The sequence below is a fragment of the Musa acuminata genome, chromosome BXJ1-10, assembly GCF_036884655.1.
Source record: "Musa acuminata AAA Group cultivar baxijiao chromosome BXJ1-10, Cavendish_Baxijiao_AAA, whole genome shotgun sequence".
In the NCBI taxonomy this organism is placed as follows: domain Eukaryota; kingdom Viridiplantae; phylum Streptophyta; class Magnoliopsida; order Zingiberales; family Musaceae; genus Musa; species Musa acuminata.
The window spans coordinates 34068809-34087746 of record NC_088336.1 but is presented as its reverse complement, the minus strand read 5'-3'; the positions used below and the strand labels follow the sequence as shown (position 1 = coordinate 34087746).

Here is an 18938-nt window from a genome sequence, read left to right as displayed (position 1 = left end):
AGAGTTAAAGCTACAGTTATCTAACTACGTTGTCATAGAATTACAACCTGTTTTTTTTTTTCCCACATTAACAGAAGAAAAATGTGATGATTTCACCGATGACTTTGCAAAAAAAAAAAAAAAAAATCAAAGTAGAAGTCATCCATCCCCATCTGAACATATAGATTATTAATGTAGTGATTCATAGTTGGTAAAGTGTTGATCCCTAAAACATATTCTAGAAGAGATTCGAGTGAGACCAAATGAGATAGAGACAGAAGAACATGAATGATTAATGACTACAATTAGTCTGCTCTTGTGCTGTTGACGAATTTATATATACATCAAGAATTAATTGCAGGCTGGAAATTTCAGAACCTAATCGTACATAGTTCAATCGACCAAAGAACATGTGACAAAACAAGATGTTTCTTTATTGCATGCCATGCAACCTGTTGCTCTTCTAGTGGATGTTATAGTCTGCCTTTTTCTTTCCTTCCACAAACAAATTGCATGCATTACGATTTCCATGTAATTCGAAAGCTACGCTTCTCCTTGCGTGATTTTGAGGTCCCAACCAACTCTCAGTGACGATGAAGCACTAAAGCAGTCCTTCCACCGACTCTCAGGTCCCAACCAACGCAGTGCCAGCGCAAAGGTTGTTCTTCAGCCTACCTTTGGTATTTTATGTAGAATGCTTCGAGTTTATTTTTTTTTGAAACAATGTTTTTTTTTTTTTGAAAATGAAATGATCATTTTGTCTTTATCCATTATTGTTCTCATTGCGTCTTTATCCATTTTTGAAAAAATCTCCTTCGTCTTACTCTCAAATATATTATTAATATTCTCCAAATTAAAATATTAAAATATATATTGTCTATGAGATCTATCAGCTATCTATCAACTGGAAGAAGCAATCGATGGTCGTCATCTTTTTAAATTATTTCGATTGATAAACTATAACATTAAGTTGATCGAACAAATTATCATGTAACTCATGATAATATCTTCAACTTGCAAATAATTGTCACTTCTTAAGTTTCATTTTGACTATTCGGGTTCACTTAGACTTTCGTTATTCTTTTTAAGACATCATCAATTTATTATTATATAATAAAAAATAAAATATTAACTAGTTATCTAAAATAAAATAACAAATTATGTGTATGATCGGAGATAAATACATCTGCTTATCTTACCTTCTTGGTAACTCAAAAGTGTTAGATCATGTGATTCTATTTAATTATGTAAGATATACTATAAATATGATTGAATTCTGATTATGGGTATTCAACGATAGAAAAAAAATTCATATTATAGTAGAATTCCTTAAGGGATGTCTTTAATGGGAGGAACGCTCTCGTCTATAAATAGACTGGATGAGCTATATATGCGCATCACAACTTTTTTATTTCAATCTTCCTAATGCATCAATCTAAGTGGTCCAACGAAAGGAGGAGTGTGTGGTTCTCTTTGGAAATTAATATATCAAATCCGATAATATCTAATTCATCAATCTAAGTGATCCAACGAAAGAAAGGAGTGTTTAGTTCTTCTTGGAGATTGATATATCAAATCCGATAATACCTAATTCATCAATCTAAGTAGTCCAACGAAAGGAGACGTATCTAGTTCTCCTTATAGATTGGTATATCAGATTCGATAATAATACGTTTGTAGATCAGATAAGATTTATTCTTCTGAAAAACAACGAAATGTACGAATCCTAATATTGTTTAGATCCATTATTATTTGATTTCATATTATGGCATAATTTTTTTTCATATTACAGATAACATGATTATAAATTTTATACTAAGAATAATAAAAAATAAAATATTAACTAGTTATCTAAAACAAAATAATAAATGATATGTATGATGGGAGATAAATACATCAGTATGTGATCTCCCATAGGGGTTGCCTCATCAGCTACCAGCTTACCTTCGTAGTTGGCAACTGAATAGTTGATGAACTGTATGGATTTAAGCCATGCCTACAGTACAGGTTGTACAAGAGTTGTAAAGTAATATAGCTTTTTCCTTCTTGGGAAGCAAAAAAATGCATGCCTTTGCTTACATCTAGACCATCGAACAACCCTTCAAAAAACCTGCTCTGATGACATCAGATCATCACTCAGTTGCTTTGAAGATAGAGCATTTGCATACCTGAAACTTCTTGGGAACATGAATCTTTAATGCCTTCGAGATTCAATTAGATAATGTCAATGTAATTTTCCTGTAACATTTCATATCATCCGTGGAATTTCTGTCTCGTATGGTCAGAAATGCCATGGGGAAGAACTGCGCAAGGAGCGAGATGGCGATGATGATGGACCCGATCAGCAACCCTCACGTCGCTCACTCTGACGTTCTCCGACGACCTGAATCCGAGAAAAGCATTTTCATCTAAGAAACCCTATAGATAGAGATTTCGAGCGATCGAGAAAACGAGGGAGGCGGAGAAAAAGGGGGAAGGATTTTGACGCCGGTGACGGATTCTTCGAGGAAATGCTTGACGGAGTGGTGATCAACGAGGTTAGACTTCTTCGCCGCGCCGCTTGTCGCCATCGCCTGGTGCTCTTCCGGTCTCTCTCCGCCAGAGCTTGGCGCACTTCCGAGTTTGCTTAGGCAGGTAAATGAGGACACCATCTAAATACCTAATTAACCTCGCTTAATTTTGACGGAATGGACAAATCAATTCAAAATCGTTGACCTATCTCAACTCCTATTCCAATTGGAATCACACATATGAAAGAATGAGTTTTTTCTTATATTATTTACCGACATATTGCTTGTCCTATAGCAGATTAAATGCAACATTTTCTTCTATATTTTTTAATTAAGTACAACATAAAACTCTAATCACACATATGAAAGAAGCAAAGCATGATTAATATTTAAACTCACACTACACTGAAAATTCCATATATATATATATATATATATATATCGCGTTAATTACATTTCTGGATGAAAAAAAATAAAACAACATGCAAGAAAAATTGAAACAGACAACGGAAAAGGGCATCTACCATTTGATTTTGTACTCAGTGTGGTAGGGAGTGGAATACATGGCATCATTGCCTGATTACAGAGCAGAAGACATCGAATTTACACCAATTTTAAAGCACGAAGAAGGAAAAGGACATACCTTGATCATCGAGCATCGGGCGATTGGAATTGGATTCTAAATGATCCAATTTCCCCCAATTGCCCGATGGAAGACTTTAATCCACGGAACTGTAAGAACTCCGATTCCCAATTCAAAGCATCACAAAGAAGCAGCGGAGTAAAGCTTCTCCGCCATCCGCCGTTCGCGTCGCTCCAACTTCCCCAGCTGCGATTTCTTGAAGACCAGGAATGCCCCCAGCGCCACCTGCAGCGCCACGGCGACGGCCAGAAACGCCAACCCTACCTTCTCTCCGAGATTGAGCCGCTCGGGGTTCCCGGACCGCGATGCACCCACCCGCGTCGGGTGCTCCCGGTGGCCGTCATTGTTGCCGGGAAGCTGCGGCGGAGGGTCAGCAGCCGTCGGCGACGGCAGCGTGCGACGAGGGGACGGGAATGGCGACGGCGAGGGAGAGAGGTGCGAGTAGGGATAAACGGCGGGGACGAGGAACGGGAAGAGGAGGAGCAGGACCATGGTTAGAGATCGCAGCTCCATGGAAAGCGGGGAAGGAGATCAGAGTTTCCGACCGAGGGCGGCCTTGCTCCGCCTCCTTCCGGCAGGTGTGGAACCACATAAATTTGGAGGGGAGAGAGAGGAACGGGGAATGGAAGTGCTTCTGTTTCTGGTATGTGTTCTCTCTCTTTTTTCTTTTGTTTTTTGCTCGAATTAATAAAGAAAATAACGGAATAACGCGTCTGTTATACTGTTACGCGTGTACCGTTGGAAGCATGTGGCAGTTCGATCCTATTTACGGCCGTTTCGGTCTAAGAATGGGATACGTGCCCTCACCAACCTGCCCAAGAACTAAAATTAATCTGATTTGGAGAACCATAAATAATAAAAATAACACTCCGAAATGAACTATTATTTCACATTTTAATGATTAAGAATTAAATTAAATTAGATTTGGAAATTTTTTTGATATGTTCAGCCTTATTTCTTAGTTAGAAAAAAAATAAATTTTGGTAAAAATAAAATCATACCAAGTTAATTAGTACATAGTAGATGGTCTGATCATTATTTTTGATAAATTAGGATTGAAAATTATAGTGTAATCAGTATCTATTAGATGTTCCATGTTAATTTTCAAAGATACACAAATAACCTATTATATATGTTATATAAGCATGACACCTAAAGGAAATATATCTTCACCAATTACATGATAATAAGATTTATACTATATAAACAAGTAAAGAAGTTTCTCTAAATATGTCTTCATTTCTGAACTCATTGTATAGGCTTACAATTATTTTGTGCATGCAACCAACAAAACAAGGTTAAATGGGATTAATATATTTTGATACAAATCATGCAATATTGGTTCAAATGAAATGCTGATAAAACATAAAATCTTTCCCGAGAAAAGAATTTTTTTTAGAAACAAAGATACATCCGATTATTCTTAATTCGTTTATGATTGCCTTTTTTTTTTCTTCTTAATAGTCGTATTAATTTGCTCTGAAATTCTCCAAAAAAATAAAAATCCCTCGAAATCGAACCAAATCATCAAGCGTGATTTATTATGCATAATATCTACGGCTACGATCGTCTCAACTCCAATCGTCCATTTATCCCTCTATTCATCATCAATCTTTTCTAACCGTCCGATCCTTACAATAAACCACTATTTAAGGCCCCCAAGCTGAGCTTATTTGCCTCCTCTAGGGTTTCACAGAGAACCAACTCCGCTACACCATACGAAGAGCGGCGGCGAGTTCGTTCCCCCTCGAATAACCTCCGAGATGGCAACCCAGATGAGTAAGAAGCGAAAGGTCTCGAATCTTCCCATTCAAATGCCTTCCTTCCCACGATTTGGCTTCTCACCCGAGCTTGCGATTTTATTTTGTTTGCCTTTTGATTTTTTTCCCGTTTCTCGCAGTTTGTGGCGGATGGGGTGTTCTTCGCGGAGTTGAACGAGGTGCTAACGAGAGAGTTGGCGGAGGATGGCTATTCGGGTGTGGAGGTTAGGGTTACGCCCATGCGGACCGAGATCATTATTCGGGCGACGCGCACACAGAACGTCCTTGGTGATTATGTCTTTATTTTTTCCTTATTTTTATCCAATTATTTGGGCTTGGAAAGGTGTTATTTAGTGTCTGATGCTTTTCTGGTTGGGGTTTAGGTGAGAAGGGAAGAAGGATCAGGGAATTGACATCGGTGGTGCAGAAAAGATTCAACTTTCCCGAGAATGGCGTTGAGCTCTACGCCGAGAAGGTGAACAACAGGGGGCTCTGTGCCATTGCTCAGGCTGAATCGCTTCGTTACAAGCTTCTTGGCGGCCTTGCCGTTAGGAGGTTGGGATCTCATTCACCCTTCATTAAGTTTGTTGGAAATAACCATCTTTATTGGCTTGATATTAACTCTATACTATGCATGCATTATCCCTTCAAATTTGTCTTTTATCATCGTTATTAGTTATGATGATTATGTTATAAATTTTCGAAAGATTGAGGATGTCTTTATATGATATACCATTAGATGATTTTGTTAACTGATTTGTTTTACAACTTGTCACTGCCTGTTGCTAGAGTTTAGTCTAATTGTTAAGTAGCATTTAAAAGTATAATTTGGTGTTAGGCCAGGAGATGGTAATGTAGGATTTCAAGCGCGTGTCATCTATAAAGCAAATAGGTCATTCAGTACCAACTTTGTGTCGGAACGTGACAATAACAAGATTGCCATGGATGCAGTTAGGATTATGACACTTCTTAGTTTCATGGCAGAAAGCTCCTGGCTACATGTTTCGTATCTATTCAATCATTGAAGCCACTTCTTAAGCTTGTCATATTTCAGTACTCGTCTTGTTCAATGAGTATTGTAGGAAATTAGTTTTACCATGCACTGTCATGAACATGCTGAGGGATTATGATGTTACCATGTGCTGATATGAATATATATTCATATATGCTACCCTTAGTTGCTATATCTTTTTATGTTATGTGTTTTGTCAGCTGTTTATTTACAAATTTTAAGTGTCCATGTGAAGCTAAATTAATGTTTAAATATGTTATTTACTGTGACACTATGTTTCCTCCTAAATGGGTGACAAGGGTTCGAGTCTCAGGAAAAAAAAATTCTAGGGGTAAGGTTGTGCACATCGATCTTCCCCAATCTTGGTATTGGCTGGAGCCTTGCCACCAAGTCTGTTTTCAGTGTTTTTTATTATTGTCATCTATAAAGCAAATAGGTTACTCATTACCAACTTTGTGTCGGAAGGTGACAAAATCAAGATTGCCATGGATGCAGTTAAGTTCATGATAATTTTTTGATCTCATGGCATAAGCTCCTGGCGAAATTTGTGCTGATAATTTCTGGACCTTTTTTTAAATTTTCTCTTGTGGTTTTGATTTTGGAACCTTTCAATATTATTTTTTGTATAGATATTTGAATTTAATTTTCTCAAATAAAAGAAAAGCTAGTTGGATCATTATAAAATATCTTTCAACTTTGATGGCTATAAAAAGCGATCATATATTTTTCAGCAGTAGCATTGTATCTGTGTTTGTTTGATACAATGCTAATTTATTGCTGAGCCAATGCTGTGTGTGTGTGGTTGTGTGTGTTATTACATAGCTTTGTTTTTTTATTTTACACTTACTATTTTGCTTTATGTTTCTGAATGTGATTATTGTTTGTTTTCTTGATTTCTTCTGCTGTGAATATTTTTTCATCCTGTTTATTGTTTTGTAACTAATTGAGCATTTGTTATTGTTCATTCTGCTGCTGGGCAGTGTATGCTCTGATGGCTCGTCTTGATGCTCATAGAATGAGTTATGGAGTTTGTCAGGCTTCTTGTATCTTGTATGCTTGGAGTTTGGAATACACTCCAACATATCTTTGCTATATTGGTATTAAAGTGGCTAATTGATAAATTTTAAAATCTATTTAGACTGGCTGATGTTAGTTGCCAATATCTGCCATCCTTGTTTTTGGGGTTAATATGATTGGTCGTATTATCTGGAGATAACTGCCTTTGGTTTTCTTTTCTGTCTCATTTCTGCTTTAGTGGTTTCTTTTTTGTTTGAACAAATCTCATTTTGTGTCGTTCAACGTATGATCAATGATAAAAAAGAAGAGAAATCTAATTGTTTAGTACTATTAGTTGCTGTATCACTTGAGATTTTGTCCTTTTTTTTCCTATGAAATTGCTGTAAATTTTTTTAATCTGCTTTTTGACCTGTCTTATCTGTGACATGATTTTTTGTGTTTATAGTGCCGGGTAATATGGTTTAGTCATGATCTTGAATCATGCGCAATATTCATTTGTAATTGTGAACTTCAAAGGTTATGATTGTCAGCTCCTTGGAGTGTGTAATTTATGAAAAGGCTTTTGGAGTAAAGTTGTCTGATATTTTTATGTATTGTTGTTCTAGGGCCTGTTATGGTGTCCTGAGGTTTGTCATGGAGAGTGGTGCAAAGGGGTGTGAGGTATGTTTTCGAACTAAAGCAGCAGTGACGTTTCCTATGGACATTGGAGATTTATTCCTTGATATGTTGTAGGTAATTGTAAGTGGAAAGCTCAGGGCTCAGCGTGCCAAGTCCATGAAGTTCAAGGATGGGTATATGATTTCTTCTGGTCAGCCGGTCAATGAATATATTGACTCTGCAGTGAGGCATGTTCTCCTAAGACAGGTGATCTTCTAAGATTTAATGTTTGCATCTTTCACTTTGCACGATCAAGCTGTCGATCTATTTCCTACTTAATGTCCATCCTTTGCAGAAGAAACTAGTAGGAAGTTTTTAAGATGACATACTACCTCTTTTTTTTTTTCTTTGTCAATTCTATTATGTTATCTACTATGGTAATATTTTACTACACTAAATATTAGTTGTTGAGTCAAAGTTTCTGTTCTATGGTCTGTTTTAACAAATAGCTGATATAATATTGTATTCCTGCAACGCTGTGTTGTGTCTTGCACAGGGTGTTCTTGGAATCAAGGTCAAAATTATGTTGGATTGGGATCCAAAGGGAAAGCAAGGTCCTACTACGCCTCTGCCAGATCTCGTCACCATTCATCCACCAAAGGACGAAGATGAATATGTCAGGCCAACACCAACTTTGGCTCCAGAGGTAGCCATCGTCTGATGATCCCTGGTTTGCTGGGGTATAATGGTTCCGGGAAGAGGTCTCTTTTTGCTCTCAAAAACAAAAAAGTTTAGCGTTTTTGGTCTATTTTGCAGTCTGAAACTTGTTTTACTATGTTTTCTTCCTAACCAATGTTGGTTTGATGGTTGAATTGCATTCTGTTCTTTTTTTTTAAAACTTGCAATGGGAAAGAAATTGATTTGTAGCTGTGACGTTTGTTATATATCTTGATGCTGTTGCATGTTTAGCTGTTCACTTGAGACAGGAATTAGTACGTGGATGCTGCGATTTTGATTTTTAAGTAACATTAGGGACTGGACTGATAGGTTACCTCAGAAAGGTTTTCGGATTTCTTTAGGTAATAATGTGAATGGTAAAGATATAATATGTTGATTCAACTCGTGTTACCTAAAATATGTTGGCTCGACCCAGAGTTTGAATTTTGATTCCTATGCGGACTAGGAATTATTTTGCCAGGGATAAAAATAAATCAGCGAGTGAGAGGAAAGATGGATTGGGGGAGAAGAGAACAAAGGTTGATCCTTCTTATTCGCCAAAATGGGTGCAAAAACCGCTTTCGTCGATATCGAAGCAGATTAGCAAAAAAAAAAAATAAAAAAAAAGGCCAGACGATTATTGCTCTCTGAAAATTTTTAGAACGGATAGTACGTCTTTAATTACAGTGAGTGTGGACACTCTTCGAGTCAGATTGAATCTGGATTCTCCTTACACCGTCACTCTCATAGCAGCTGGCGGCGCACTGATTCTCTGCACAAACCTGCATCAGAAGTATTGTAATTCTATTCATAAATACTGTAATATAAAGAACCTGCATCAGACCGATTAACCCATTACAAAGAGGAGGAGCTGTTCGTGAGAAATATATTAAAAAAATGAGAAAAATCCGAAACTTGAGATTTTCTTGAGAAATAACCCTGAAAGAATCATAGAATCATGCTAGATATACTTCTTTTGCACCATTATCAATTTGTTTGAAAAAGCTTCCTTTAATGTGACTTATATTCCAATAGTCTAACTAATGTACCACATTTTAGCAACAAAGATGTGTACCCAAATAAAATTCTCATAGCTTCCACAATCTTTCTAACCGTCGTTTGTTGAGAAACAATCGATATTTATTTGGTTTTAGGATGCAATCCACTAAGTAATAGACACAAATAATTGTGAGCTCCACAAATAAACATTTAAACGAAGGACAATATGATTGTTCATGAATATGATTTTTTAACTAAAAACGAAGGGCAATAGATGGATTTTTAACTCTATATTTCAGTACATAGCTAAATAACAACTCTGTTTAATCCAAAAGATAGAGCAGCATGCATGGAAGAACAGATCTATATGTTACATAATTAATTAGAATACTTAATACACAAATAAACAAGGTATCCTGAGATCAATCTGCAAACTGCCCTACCTGAGCTAGTACAACCAACGAGGAGTTCCAGTACAAATTTTCAGAGTTAACTATGCATTAGTACAAATTTTCGGAGTTAAACTATGCATTAGTAATTTCTGCATTACGAGCGATGGTTGTGTAATGCCGCCTGCAGTTTACGTAAACTGCAACTTCTCTACAAAGCTTTACAATGTTGTCACGGTTGCTAAGATGCCAACCAAGGGAAATCGAGAAGCTTAATGTGGCGTTCTTGCCATTGCTGGTTTTACGTGGTCCGCATCCTCTTGTTGCTGCACCATGGACACTTGTAATTCTTGATGTGCTCAGCCTTTGCAGGGGTGACCTTCACGCACTTCCCATGGAACCACTTCTCACAAGTATCGCAGAAGATCCAGAAGTTATCTGGTACAGAGCTCTCGCCGCATGCCGCACAGAGATAATTGTCTTCATCGTCCTCCTCGATTAAGTCTTCGTCCTCTTCCTTGGCATGCTTTGCTTTTGTGTTCTTGGCCTGATATTCTGATGCCTTCTGCAAGATCCCAACAGAACAAGCGGCTAACTTGACTATACATTGTGAAACCTTAAATGGTACATTGTTTTTGCTAACATATGTGCCGAATTCCCACTTTTTGTCAATTCAGCACAGAAATGCAAAATGCCAAAATCTCTAATCCTAAGAAACAAGAAGTGATATTTGTATTAAGGTCATCACAAGTTTGCTTTTCATGTAAAGTGATCCGATAAACACCAGTTCCCTTCAGTGCTTCACTAGGGAGTTTGTTACCACTTCATGTACAGTGAGAAATGCACCTAAGCCATATGGAGGCAGGTTAGGAAAGCCATCATTTAGTGGTACGAGCAATCCTCGAAAAAGGTGTTTAAGGCAGCAATAAAGAAACTACTCGGTTTTAGTAATGCTTAAACAAGAGTCTCTTGCATTTTTTTGTACCAACTGATTAAATCATCTTTGGATAACAAAACCATGTAAGATCTTGCACTACTCCAGCGAAAAGCAAACAGTATACGACTATACGTTATATCAAGGAATCAAATACCACACTCTGTTATATCTTATATATGGCATATATGCTAGTCTAGCATACAAGAAATGTAATGTCATGATTGAGTGGAACGAAACTTCCCAATTAAAATCTCCTTTGCATGGTCAACAAGTAAAATGGAAGTTTTGAGTCTTCAAAAAAGAAAACATCTGAAATTTTCCTCACCAATTTGGAATTTGATTTGGACTTGTTACTGATGTTTTTAGAACCAGAGGTCTTCTCTTGATTCTTTCCACTTACAATTTCGCATAAGGTAGGCAGATCAGTTACCATATCCAAAAGGCTTTTCCTGCATCACAGAAAACAAAGCAAATTTCTTTTATGGCTTCTTATAAAAAATAAATAAACATCATCTAATTAGAAATAAGGAGAAAGCAGCACCATTTTTAATGAAACGGTGAGGGGAGAGAGAGAGAGAGAGAGAGAGAGAGAGAGTTACCACATATAAAAATGGAAGAAAGAGTAAGATTTGCACAATTTTGAGAAGTATTTTACTAGGCTATTAGAGACAATCGGAAAGTGTCATTAGGAGTTAAGAGAAATATAATCTGTGCCTTTCTCTGAAGATGGATCTTATGAACTATATCTTACCCATGCATTTTCACAAATCAGACATGAAAATTTGCTTAAACTTTTGTAAACTCCTCAATGAGGAATAAAACAATAAAACTGCCTTCTTATATGATGAACAATCCTAGCACAAAATAGACATCCAGAGCAAGAATGTTAAGATGGATTAAGAGGGAAAGGCACAGGGGATGCTCAGATTAATTAAAGAGCGAATTCTTAGATTTAAGTGATCAACATAAATTCCACAAATCCATGCTGGAAACAATAATGTGATTTAAGTGGTCAATGCAATGTTTTAGGCAGGAGGCACAGTGAGCACCGACTATAACAGTAGGATATATGAAGCAAACAGAATGCCACAATCGATTAATTTCTTCAAATGTCTCTAGAAAGGAAATAACAATATTTCTTTAAACCTAAGAAGTTCCTTCAGGGAATTTGATTTGTCTGAACCTACTGAACTTAAGTGAAAATTATAGATCATTTCGAATGAGTACAAAATAGGGGCCTAATATGTTATCAAGCAATGGAGGATGCTTATATAACAGCATATATTCCAGTTTGTAGTGAACATAGTTTATTAATGAAATAACATAATAAAACTTAGAGTCTAGTTAGTTACAGAAATTAATTTATCCAGGTCTTCTTTCAAATGATCATATTCTTTACAACAAACTGGACATTAATATTAATAAAGAAAGATATACAGGACAACTCAGGTTAACACTACAAGAAGATACAAATAATTTATTACCAACATGACTTGAGCAAATTGAAGTGAAAAAATTAACAAATCAGAATCAAATTTATGTTGTATAACAAAGTGATATATCTGGGCACCGATGCAAGAAGACAAAGGTGTTTATAATTTTGTCCCGTTTCCTAGCCAGACGATCAAATGCCATACAGTCCCTATGTATATATTCCAACCATGATGGCTCCTTCCATCCTCCCCCACATCCTAGACTGAGTGCCAAACACCTAAGCCTGTCGTGACCTTGGCAAATCAATAAACTGACCTAAGTGACCTCTTATTATAAATAGTAAATGCATTTGAAGCAATATGTATGCTCCTTATAATAAAGGCTAGAAAGGACAAAAGATTTAAGTGTGTACTGGTAACCGTAGAAAAACAACGGAGTCTAGGAGCATAAAAAGACCAAATTAGATAGAGATGATGAGTGTATGGAGAGTACATATCACTCTCAGAAATGGTCTTTATTTAATCAGATTATTAATGAGTATGGTAAGTGTTTGCCTTTCTGTTTCAATGGTCCTGTACTACAAAAGAATAAGCATAGCACAGAAAATCAGGAGGAAGGCACTTTCAGAAACTCTATATCTTCATCACAGCTCAACAAATTCTGGTATATTGTAAAGCTAAAAATAATATGATGCTATATTTTTTCTTATCTCACTTTATAGTTAAATAACCTCAGAAGCATGAACATTCTTAATGTGAAAGGCAATTTTAGGAACTATACAAAAAGCAGAACTGGCCGTAAAGGTTATTTATTGAAGACGAGCAAGTTTAATAATTGAAAGCAATTGTGCATATAAGGAAGCTTGGTATAGTCACCTTTACAAACTCATCAACTTTGGGTAATTTTCATGTTTGAACCATTACACTAGTAGATGCAGCCCCATGTACTCATGTAGGCTCCCGTCAATGTGGGGTTTGGGGAGAATCAATCTATTCAGTCTAGAGACTATTTTTTCAACTCAATCAAATGAAACTACTGTAGATTACTTGAATTTCTGATAGAGAATGCACCTAAATTCCATAGGCAATCTATTCATCAGACCTTTTTATAATTGATAAAGAATTTTACTTAAAAGAGTAGCAATCAAGTAATATGTTTCTATAAAACTTGCTAAAGAACTGGGGACGTCAGGAATTGTTATTCTTGAGGATCAACATCATAAATTCACCAAGAACAATTGTTCGCCAGTTCACCATCAGAATCATAGAAACTACAACTCACCAAGAAGATGAACAATTGTCCATCTCACAGTGACAAGAAGATAGATTTCATAGAAACTACAATCACCTCTAAACTACAACTTACCAAGAAGATCAACGTTCTAAACTACAACTCACAGTGATAAGAAGATAAATTTCATATTTCACAGAAAAACAACTTAACAAAGTTCTAAATTCTCAGACCAAATTCAGCTAGAACTGAAAAGTAGTTAACAAAAAAGTACTTGAAAGTAATTTTGTTTTTTAATGAAAGAAGCAATCAACAAATTGCATCTTTACTCACCTCTGTTTTTTATCAAACTGAAATCTACCACCAAAATAAGATGCTAAAGCAAGCAACCATGCATCACTGTGTAAAGCAACCAAGGATAACCAGGATTTCTTTTCCATTCCATCTCTAGCAAAATTAATACCCAAAACAGGTTCCGGAATCTCTGGAGGAACTTCATCAGAAGGCAGATCAACCTCCCACTGCTCAGTGGGAAAACCATAGAGACACAGATTTTCTTTTGCTGCAATAAAGTAATATTTGGTTAAAATCTACAACCATGCAAAACATATCGAGTACAATCAGTGAACTCGTAGGCAAGATTATGAAAGTCAACTAGCTTCCCAATATTCTCAACACTAACACTATATTGTATCCCTTGATTGTTTATGTTTAAATTGCTGTTTAGAATAAACTTCTTACCAAAATGCTAAGAATAAAATATAAAGCCGGATAAAAGTAAATCGGTGTTGCAAATCAGTGTTGCTCCTGTTTAGTGGACAATAATGTAGAAGAATTTATTGTTCAAGAATGATGCCAGAATATGTAATTCAATGTTGCTGGCTCTTCAGGGTCTTCTGTTGTCATATCAGTAATCATGTCAACATACACAATAGTAGCAATGAGCCATATTTCCAGATTATAAAGTCGGCTACTTGGATCTTGTCACAAAAGGTAAGGTAGGGAGAAAGAAAGAGTGTGTGAGGGGGGAGTGAGAAAGAAAATTAGAAAGAGAGAGAGAGAGACACAGAGCATGAGAACAAGAGAATAGAAACAAAAGAGTAAAAATAAAAAAAGATAGCCTTCATTTACAGATGTTAAAAACAGAGATTTTAGATACCGACTGGAAACTTATCATCTGGTATAACATGGTATCATGTTGTTTACCATCCGATAAGTCTGACACAATGAGCCTACTTGGTATAGTCCATATCCTAAACTGGGTAAAATCATGTAGTCATCATCCCGCTTGGCTATTGAATTGGCAGGTAATAATCCTTGCTTGCCATGGTGCGGCCCCTCTCAATCGAAACAGATCAATGCAAGATAATATGCATGACCAAAAAGGAAACCACCTTAGCTGGTCCTTGTTCAGGATGAACCAAACATATAGGGCCGATACAATTCCTACAAACCCCAAAATAGTAAAATTTGATTAAAATACTCATAAAGCTGATAGGAGAAGATGATAATACCTAGGATATGCTTTCTTATTGGCTAGTGAATCGTAGACTGATTTCATCATTAATTTTAGTAGCTACAGAAAGCTGATATAATCATATTCTGAGTCTTTGATGCATGATTCCTAATATGATTATGGTCCAAAATAGATGGGTTGTTTAACTATTAGGAAAGCATTTGGAGAAAATCCATAGGTCCCTTTTGGTGGGATTTTGAAGGAAGAAAAGAGGATGTAAACCTAAGGGGTCACATATGTTTTGATTATTTTTTTAGTTGAAAGATTGAGGCATTTTCTCCTTGAATTAGAGAAATGTTTGTTTTGGACACTCTCCAATATTATTCATCTTCCATAATGTCCATGGAGATCTATACAATGCCATTGCCATACCCTCTCAACCACAATCATTACTCCATGGATTTCCTTCATTTGGGTATACTTGAGGAATATAATAAATACATCATGAAGGATCTTCCTGTGAAACTTTGCATAAAACCTCCAATGAATTTATAACAATTTTAATGTTGTAGCAGACTATGTTGTACCTGTATTATGAATTTTCTTAAAATCTGCATGTGTTAACAAGCTTCCCAAGAGAAATAAACTAGTTTGAGGTTTTTCAAGTCCTCATTTTCAACAATGTCAAAAGACAATTTTCCTTCCATACTACCTATGTTGTTCTCAAATTTCTCTAACAGAAAGAAATTTGAGAACAACAAATTCATAATACAGGTTGAGAAAGTCATTACATAATTCACATCATTTTGAAAAATGATGTGATTATCATAAAAGGAAAGCTTTTTTCTACAAAGAAATTTGTTCTTCCATAAGACCTCTGAGGTAGCTATGCAATATGAAAAAGAGGATGTAAGCCCAAGGTTTCATGCTTAAAGTGTGGCCATTAGTGTTAGTTCTTGAATATTACTGTTAGCTTTAATAATTTCATAAAGAAAATTCACAGCATAATGCATATAATAATATCTAGTTATTGACAATGGGCATTATGAAATATCCCCTCCGACTTCTTATCCCATCAGAATCATGAATGCTACCAAAAAAACCAACCAAGTAAACAGTAGCAAATACTGGTAATTAGAGCCTCTTCTATATAAAATACTTGTGCATGGCAGGTAGCCACAAAATAAAAGATGAAAAGGGGACACATTGCTCTAGATGGAAAAGATACTATTGATTATGGCAAATTGCATGCCTATGTTAACAAAACCCTATAAACTACCAAAAATATCCATATATAAAAGCTTGTCACAACACATGAAGTTATTCAACTTCTTTAGTATGGACATGAATAAGCACTTACAAGCATGGTTGTATGACAATAATTAATGGCTCTATAACTTCATAAGCAACAAAAAAAAAAAGCAGACTGTTGTTTGGCTGAGATTTTAGAGACTAGATATTGCTTTCTTAATTGTAAAATTACTACGATCTTAAGAAACCATCATGATCTTAAAACAGTAATATGACCATCGTCGTAGTCACATTGGTGATACCTTATTAGTTGATGACAATAAATTGAAGTTGAGCAAAGTGTCCGATAAGTACAAATTACACAGTACCAATAGCTAAGCCTAGGAAGCAACAATAAGTATGATCAAATATGCTTTGTTCTAATTTTTTCCTTCAATTTTGAGTCAATGATGTGAATCTCTTCCATTCAAACACCCGATGGAATGTAACATGTATAATGATATTATATTTAAAGTAGTCTACCAAAATGAGAAAAGGTATTGATGGGTGCAGCATGTCTGTCACTCCCTCTCAGCTGAAGGTCTCAAATGTAGGCCACATGCTCATCTCATTTTAACAGTACCAACTCCCTTTTCATTCAATGTTGCTCACATGCTTCCCAACCATCTGATTCTAAGCACAAGCCCCATTGACCACGACTCTCATTTTGTTTATGAACAAGCCCCTTCCTGACATGTTGTGTGGTCCTATTTATCCAATCATTGAATTTAACAAACCTTAAGTTAGCATATGGATAACAAAAATGGACCCATTTGTAAGTCCAAATTATGATGTGGGTTTAGTATTCTGTATGTGATAAATTTTTTTCAGATTGACTTTCTATCTTAATCTAATTTGTACAATCAAAATGCCATGTCTTAACTGGATGCAAATGCAAGAGATCACGAAATACGAACCATGTAGGAATTGCATTCGTTGTAATATTTATTAATGAGTCATAATACCCGAAAAAAATCCTTCTTGAACATAATCATAACATAAGAGAGTAACCGCTAAGCTTCACTTCAATGAAAGTTCATGCTCTTGATAGTTAATTGATGATGACACATCGCTTGTACATGTTTGGACAAGTATATAATTTAAACTCTTCATTGTTTTCACATGTAAATTGTCAATTAATGGTTAGAAAAAAGTGATTATTGTTGAACGATCAAATACAACAAGATTTTGCTTATAAACTGGTTGTAGCCAGGTCCAGTCACTCGTAGTTTTCCGACAAAAACATAAAACCGCTCCACTAGTTTTCAAAAGAGTTAGTAGCAGTACATAAAGAATCAAGAACAATTGGGATGATGTACCACCCCAAGTCACAGATGTAGATTAAGTAGCTACTTTGGCCAATAAACAGCCCAATTGCTCCCGGGTAGACACCAACACAATCGACTAAAGCTTAGCAACAATGTTTGCTCACTTACTGGTAAATTCATGGTCTGCACGTAATCGTAATCAATTCTTTAATACTGGTTCCGCACGTACTATGTTAGTTGAAATCGCTAACAATTACACCCCAAATCCCGGTAAGGTGCCCCGGTGATTGTGTCTTATGCATTCAAGTACCACTACCGTACATGTAATAGCATTACGCTCATCCCACCCCCAAAACTTCACAAAAGACAACAAGATTCAGTTTCCGAACCATAAATAAAACCTCCAAGAACCTAAATTACAAAAACACAAGAAACACGAAAGGACTTGACTAGCAGGTAGTAGTGATAGAATAACTTGCCGGGATCGCATTGCTGGTAGAACTCCTCGAAATCTGCAGAGAAAAAGCCACAAAAAGATACACCAGCGTCAATAAAGATCGCATGTTTGTGAGCAAAGAGAAAGGGGAAGAAGGCGGAAATACCGGTGGTGAGGGCCTTGAGGATGCCGGCTCGACGGCCCTTGATGTCGCGGAAGACCTCCAGCACGCGCGAATTCTGGGCGGCCGATCCACGGTCCATCCCCCGTCAGATCTCGAAGCTGAGAGGCTTGGGCGAGAGAAGCGCCTCGGGGGGGTTCGCGATGGGAGGGGCGAAGGAGCAACGGTGGGAGGAGACGAGAAATACAAAATATTGTGCGAAAATTAATGAGAAGAAAGAGAGTGAAGGGTGAGAAGGGCGTCGGCTTTTAAAGGGGTTCAATCATTTCGTCTGCTCCGCTCAACTACCCGTTCTCTTATTGAGTCGCATCTCAGGGACCCACAGGGTCCCCCCATTAAGTAGAACGGAGAGTCAGGTAAAGTAGAGGTGACATATATATTTTTAACTTGCAGCCTTCAGTCACGTGAGCGAGGGTGAAATCGGAATCAGATGCCCAAAAAAAATACCTTCCAATTCTTGTTTAAAGGGTTCTTTAACGGTCAGACCTCCCAATTATGAGAAACTTGCTTACCATCTCTCTCTATAAACACCACTAATATATGGAGTAACAAAAAATGTTTATATATATATATATATTTGAAATTATCTAACTTGTTATTTCGTAAAACTTAAATTTATGGTTCAAATTCAAAAACTATTAATGTAAGAGGGAATCTTTACATAACCTTCTTTAAGGGTATCATATCAGTTGGAAATTTCAATGTTATATATATATATATATATATATATATATATATATATATATATATATATATATATAAAATCTGTGATGACTAAAGCATAGGAAAAAGTGAAGATGATCTTAATGACGGAGGAAGAGGAGGGAGCAACAAGGTGATGGAGATCAAAGATATATCAACATAAAATGAAAGAAAAATAATGGAAAATCTATTGACAATGGAGATGCTAGTTTGAGGAAGAAGAAGAAGATGAGGAATATACTACAGTTTAGATTTAAGGCCGATTTCAGTGTGTTCTCCAGTTGTTCCCTTTTGATTTGAGATGTTCTTCGCTAAGAAAGTTGTGAATCGTCAGTCTGTGAAGTTATTATGCTTCGGTTTTCTTCAGCAGCCCTATATACA

General features: G+C 36.3%; 2 protein-coding genes across 2 annotated transcripts; one reads left to right on the top strand and one right to left on the bottom strand.

Moving 5' to 3' along the window:
• The first annotated feature begins 4773 nt into the window (after positions 1–4773).
• Positions 4774–8446, top strand: LOC103969559 (small ribosomal subunit protein uS3x). Its single transcript, XM_009383123.3, has 6 exons — positions 4774–4925; positions 5033–5180; positions 5276–5447; positions 7527–7581; positions 7654–7785; positions 8075–8446. Exons 1-6 carry the CDS (start codon positions 4896–4898, stop codon positions 8237–8239), a joined length of 702 nt encoding a protein of 233 aa, XP_009381398.1. The 5' UTR covers positions 4774–4895; the 3' UTR covers positions 8240–8446.
• Positions 8447–9584: 1138 nt separating this feature from the next.
• Positions 9585–18068, bottom strand: LOC103969558 (PHD finger protein ALFIN-LIKE 3). Its single transcript, XM_009383122.3, has 5 exons — positions 17841–18068; positions 17718–17750; positions 13558–13786; positions 10886–11009; positions 9585–10188 (listed from the first exon to the last, which is right to left on the bottom strand). Exons 1-5 carry the CDS (start codon positions 17935–17937, stop codon positions 9925–9927), a joined length of 747 nt encoding a protein of 248 aa, XP_009381397.2. The 5' UTR covers positions 17938–18068; the 3' UTR covers positions 9585–9924.
• Positions 18069–18938: the final 870 nt, after the last annotated feature.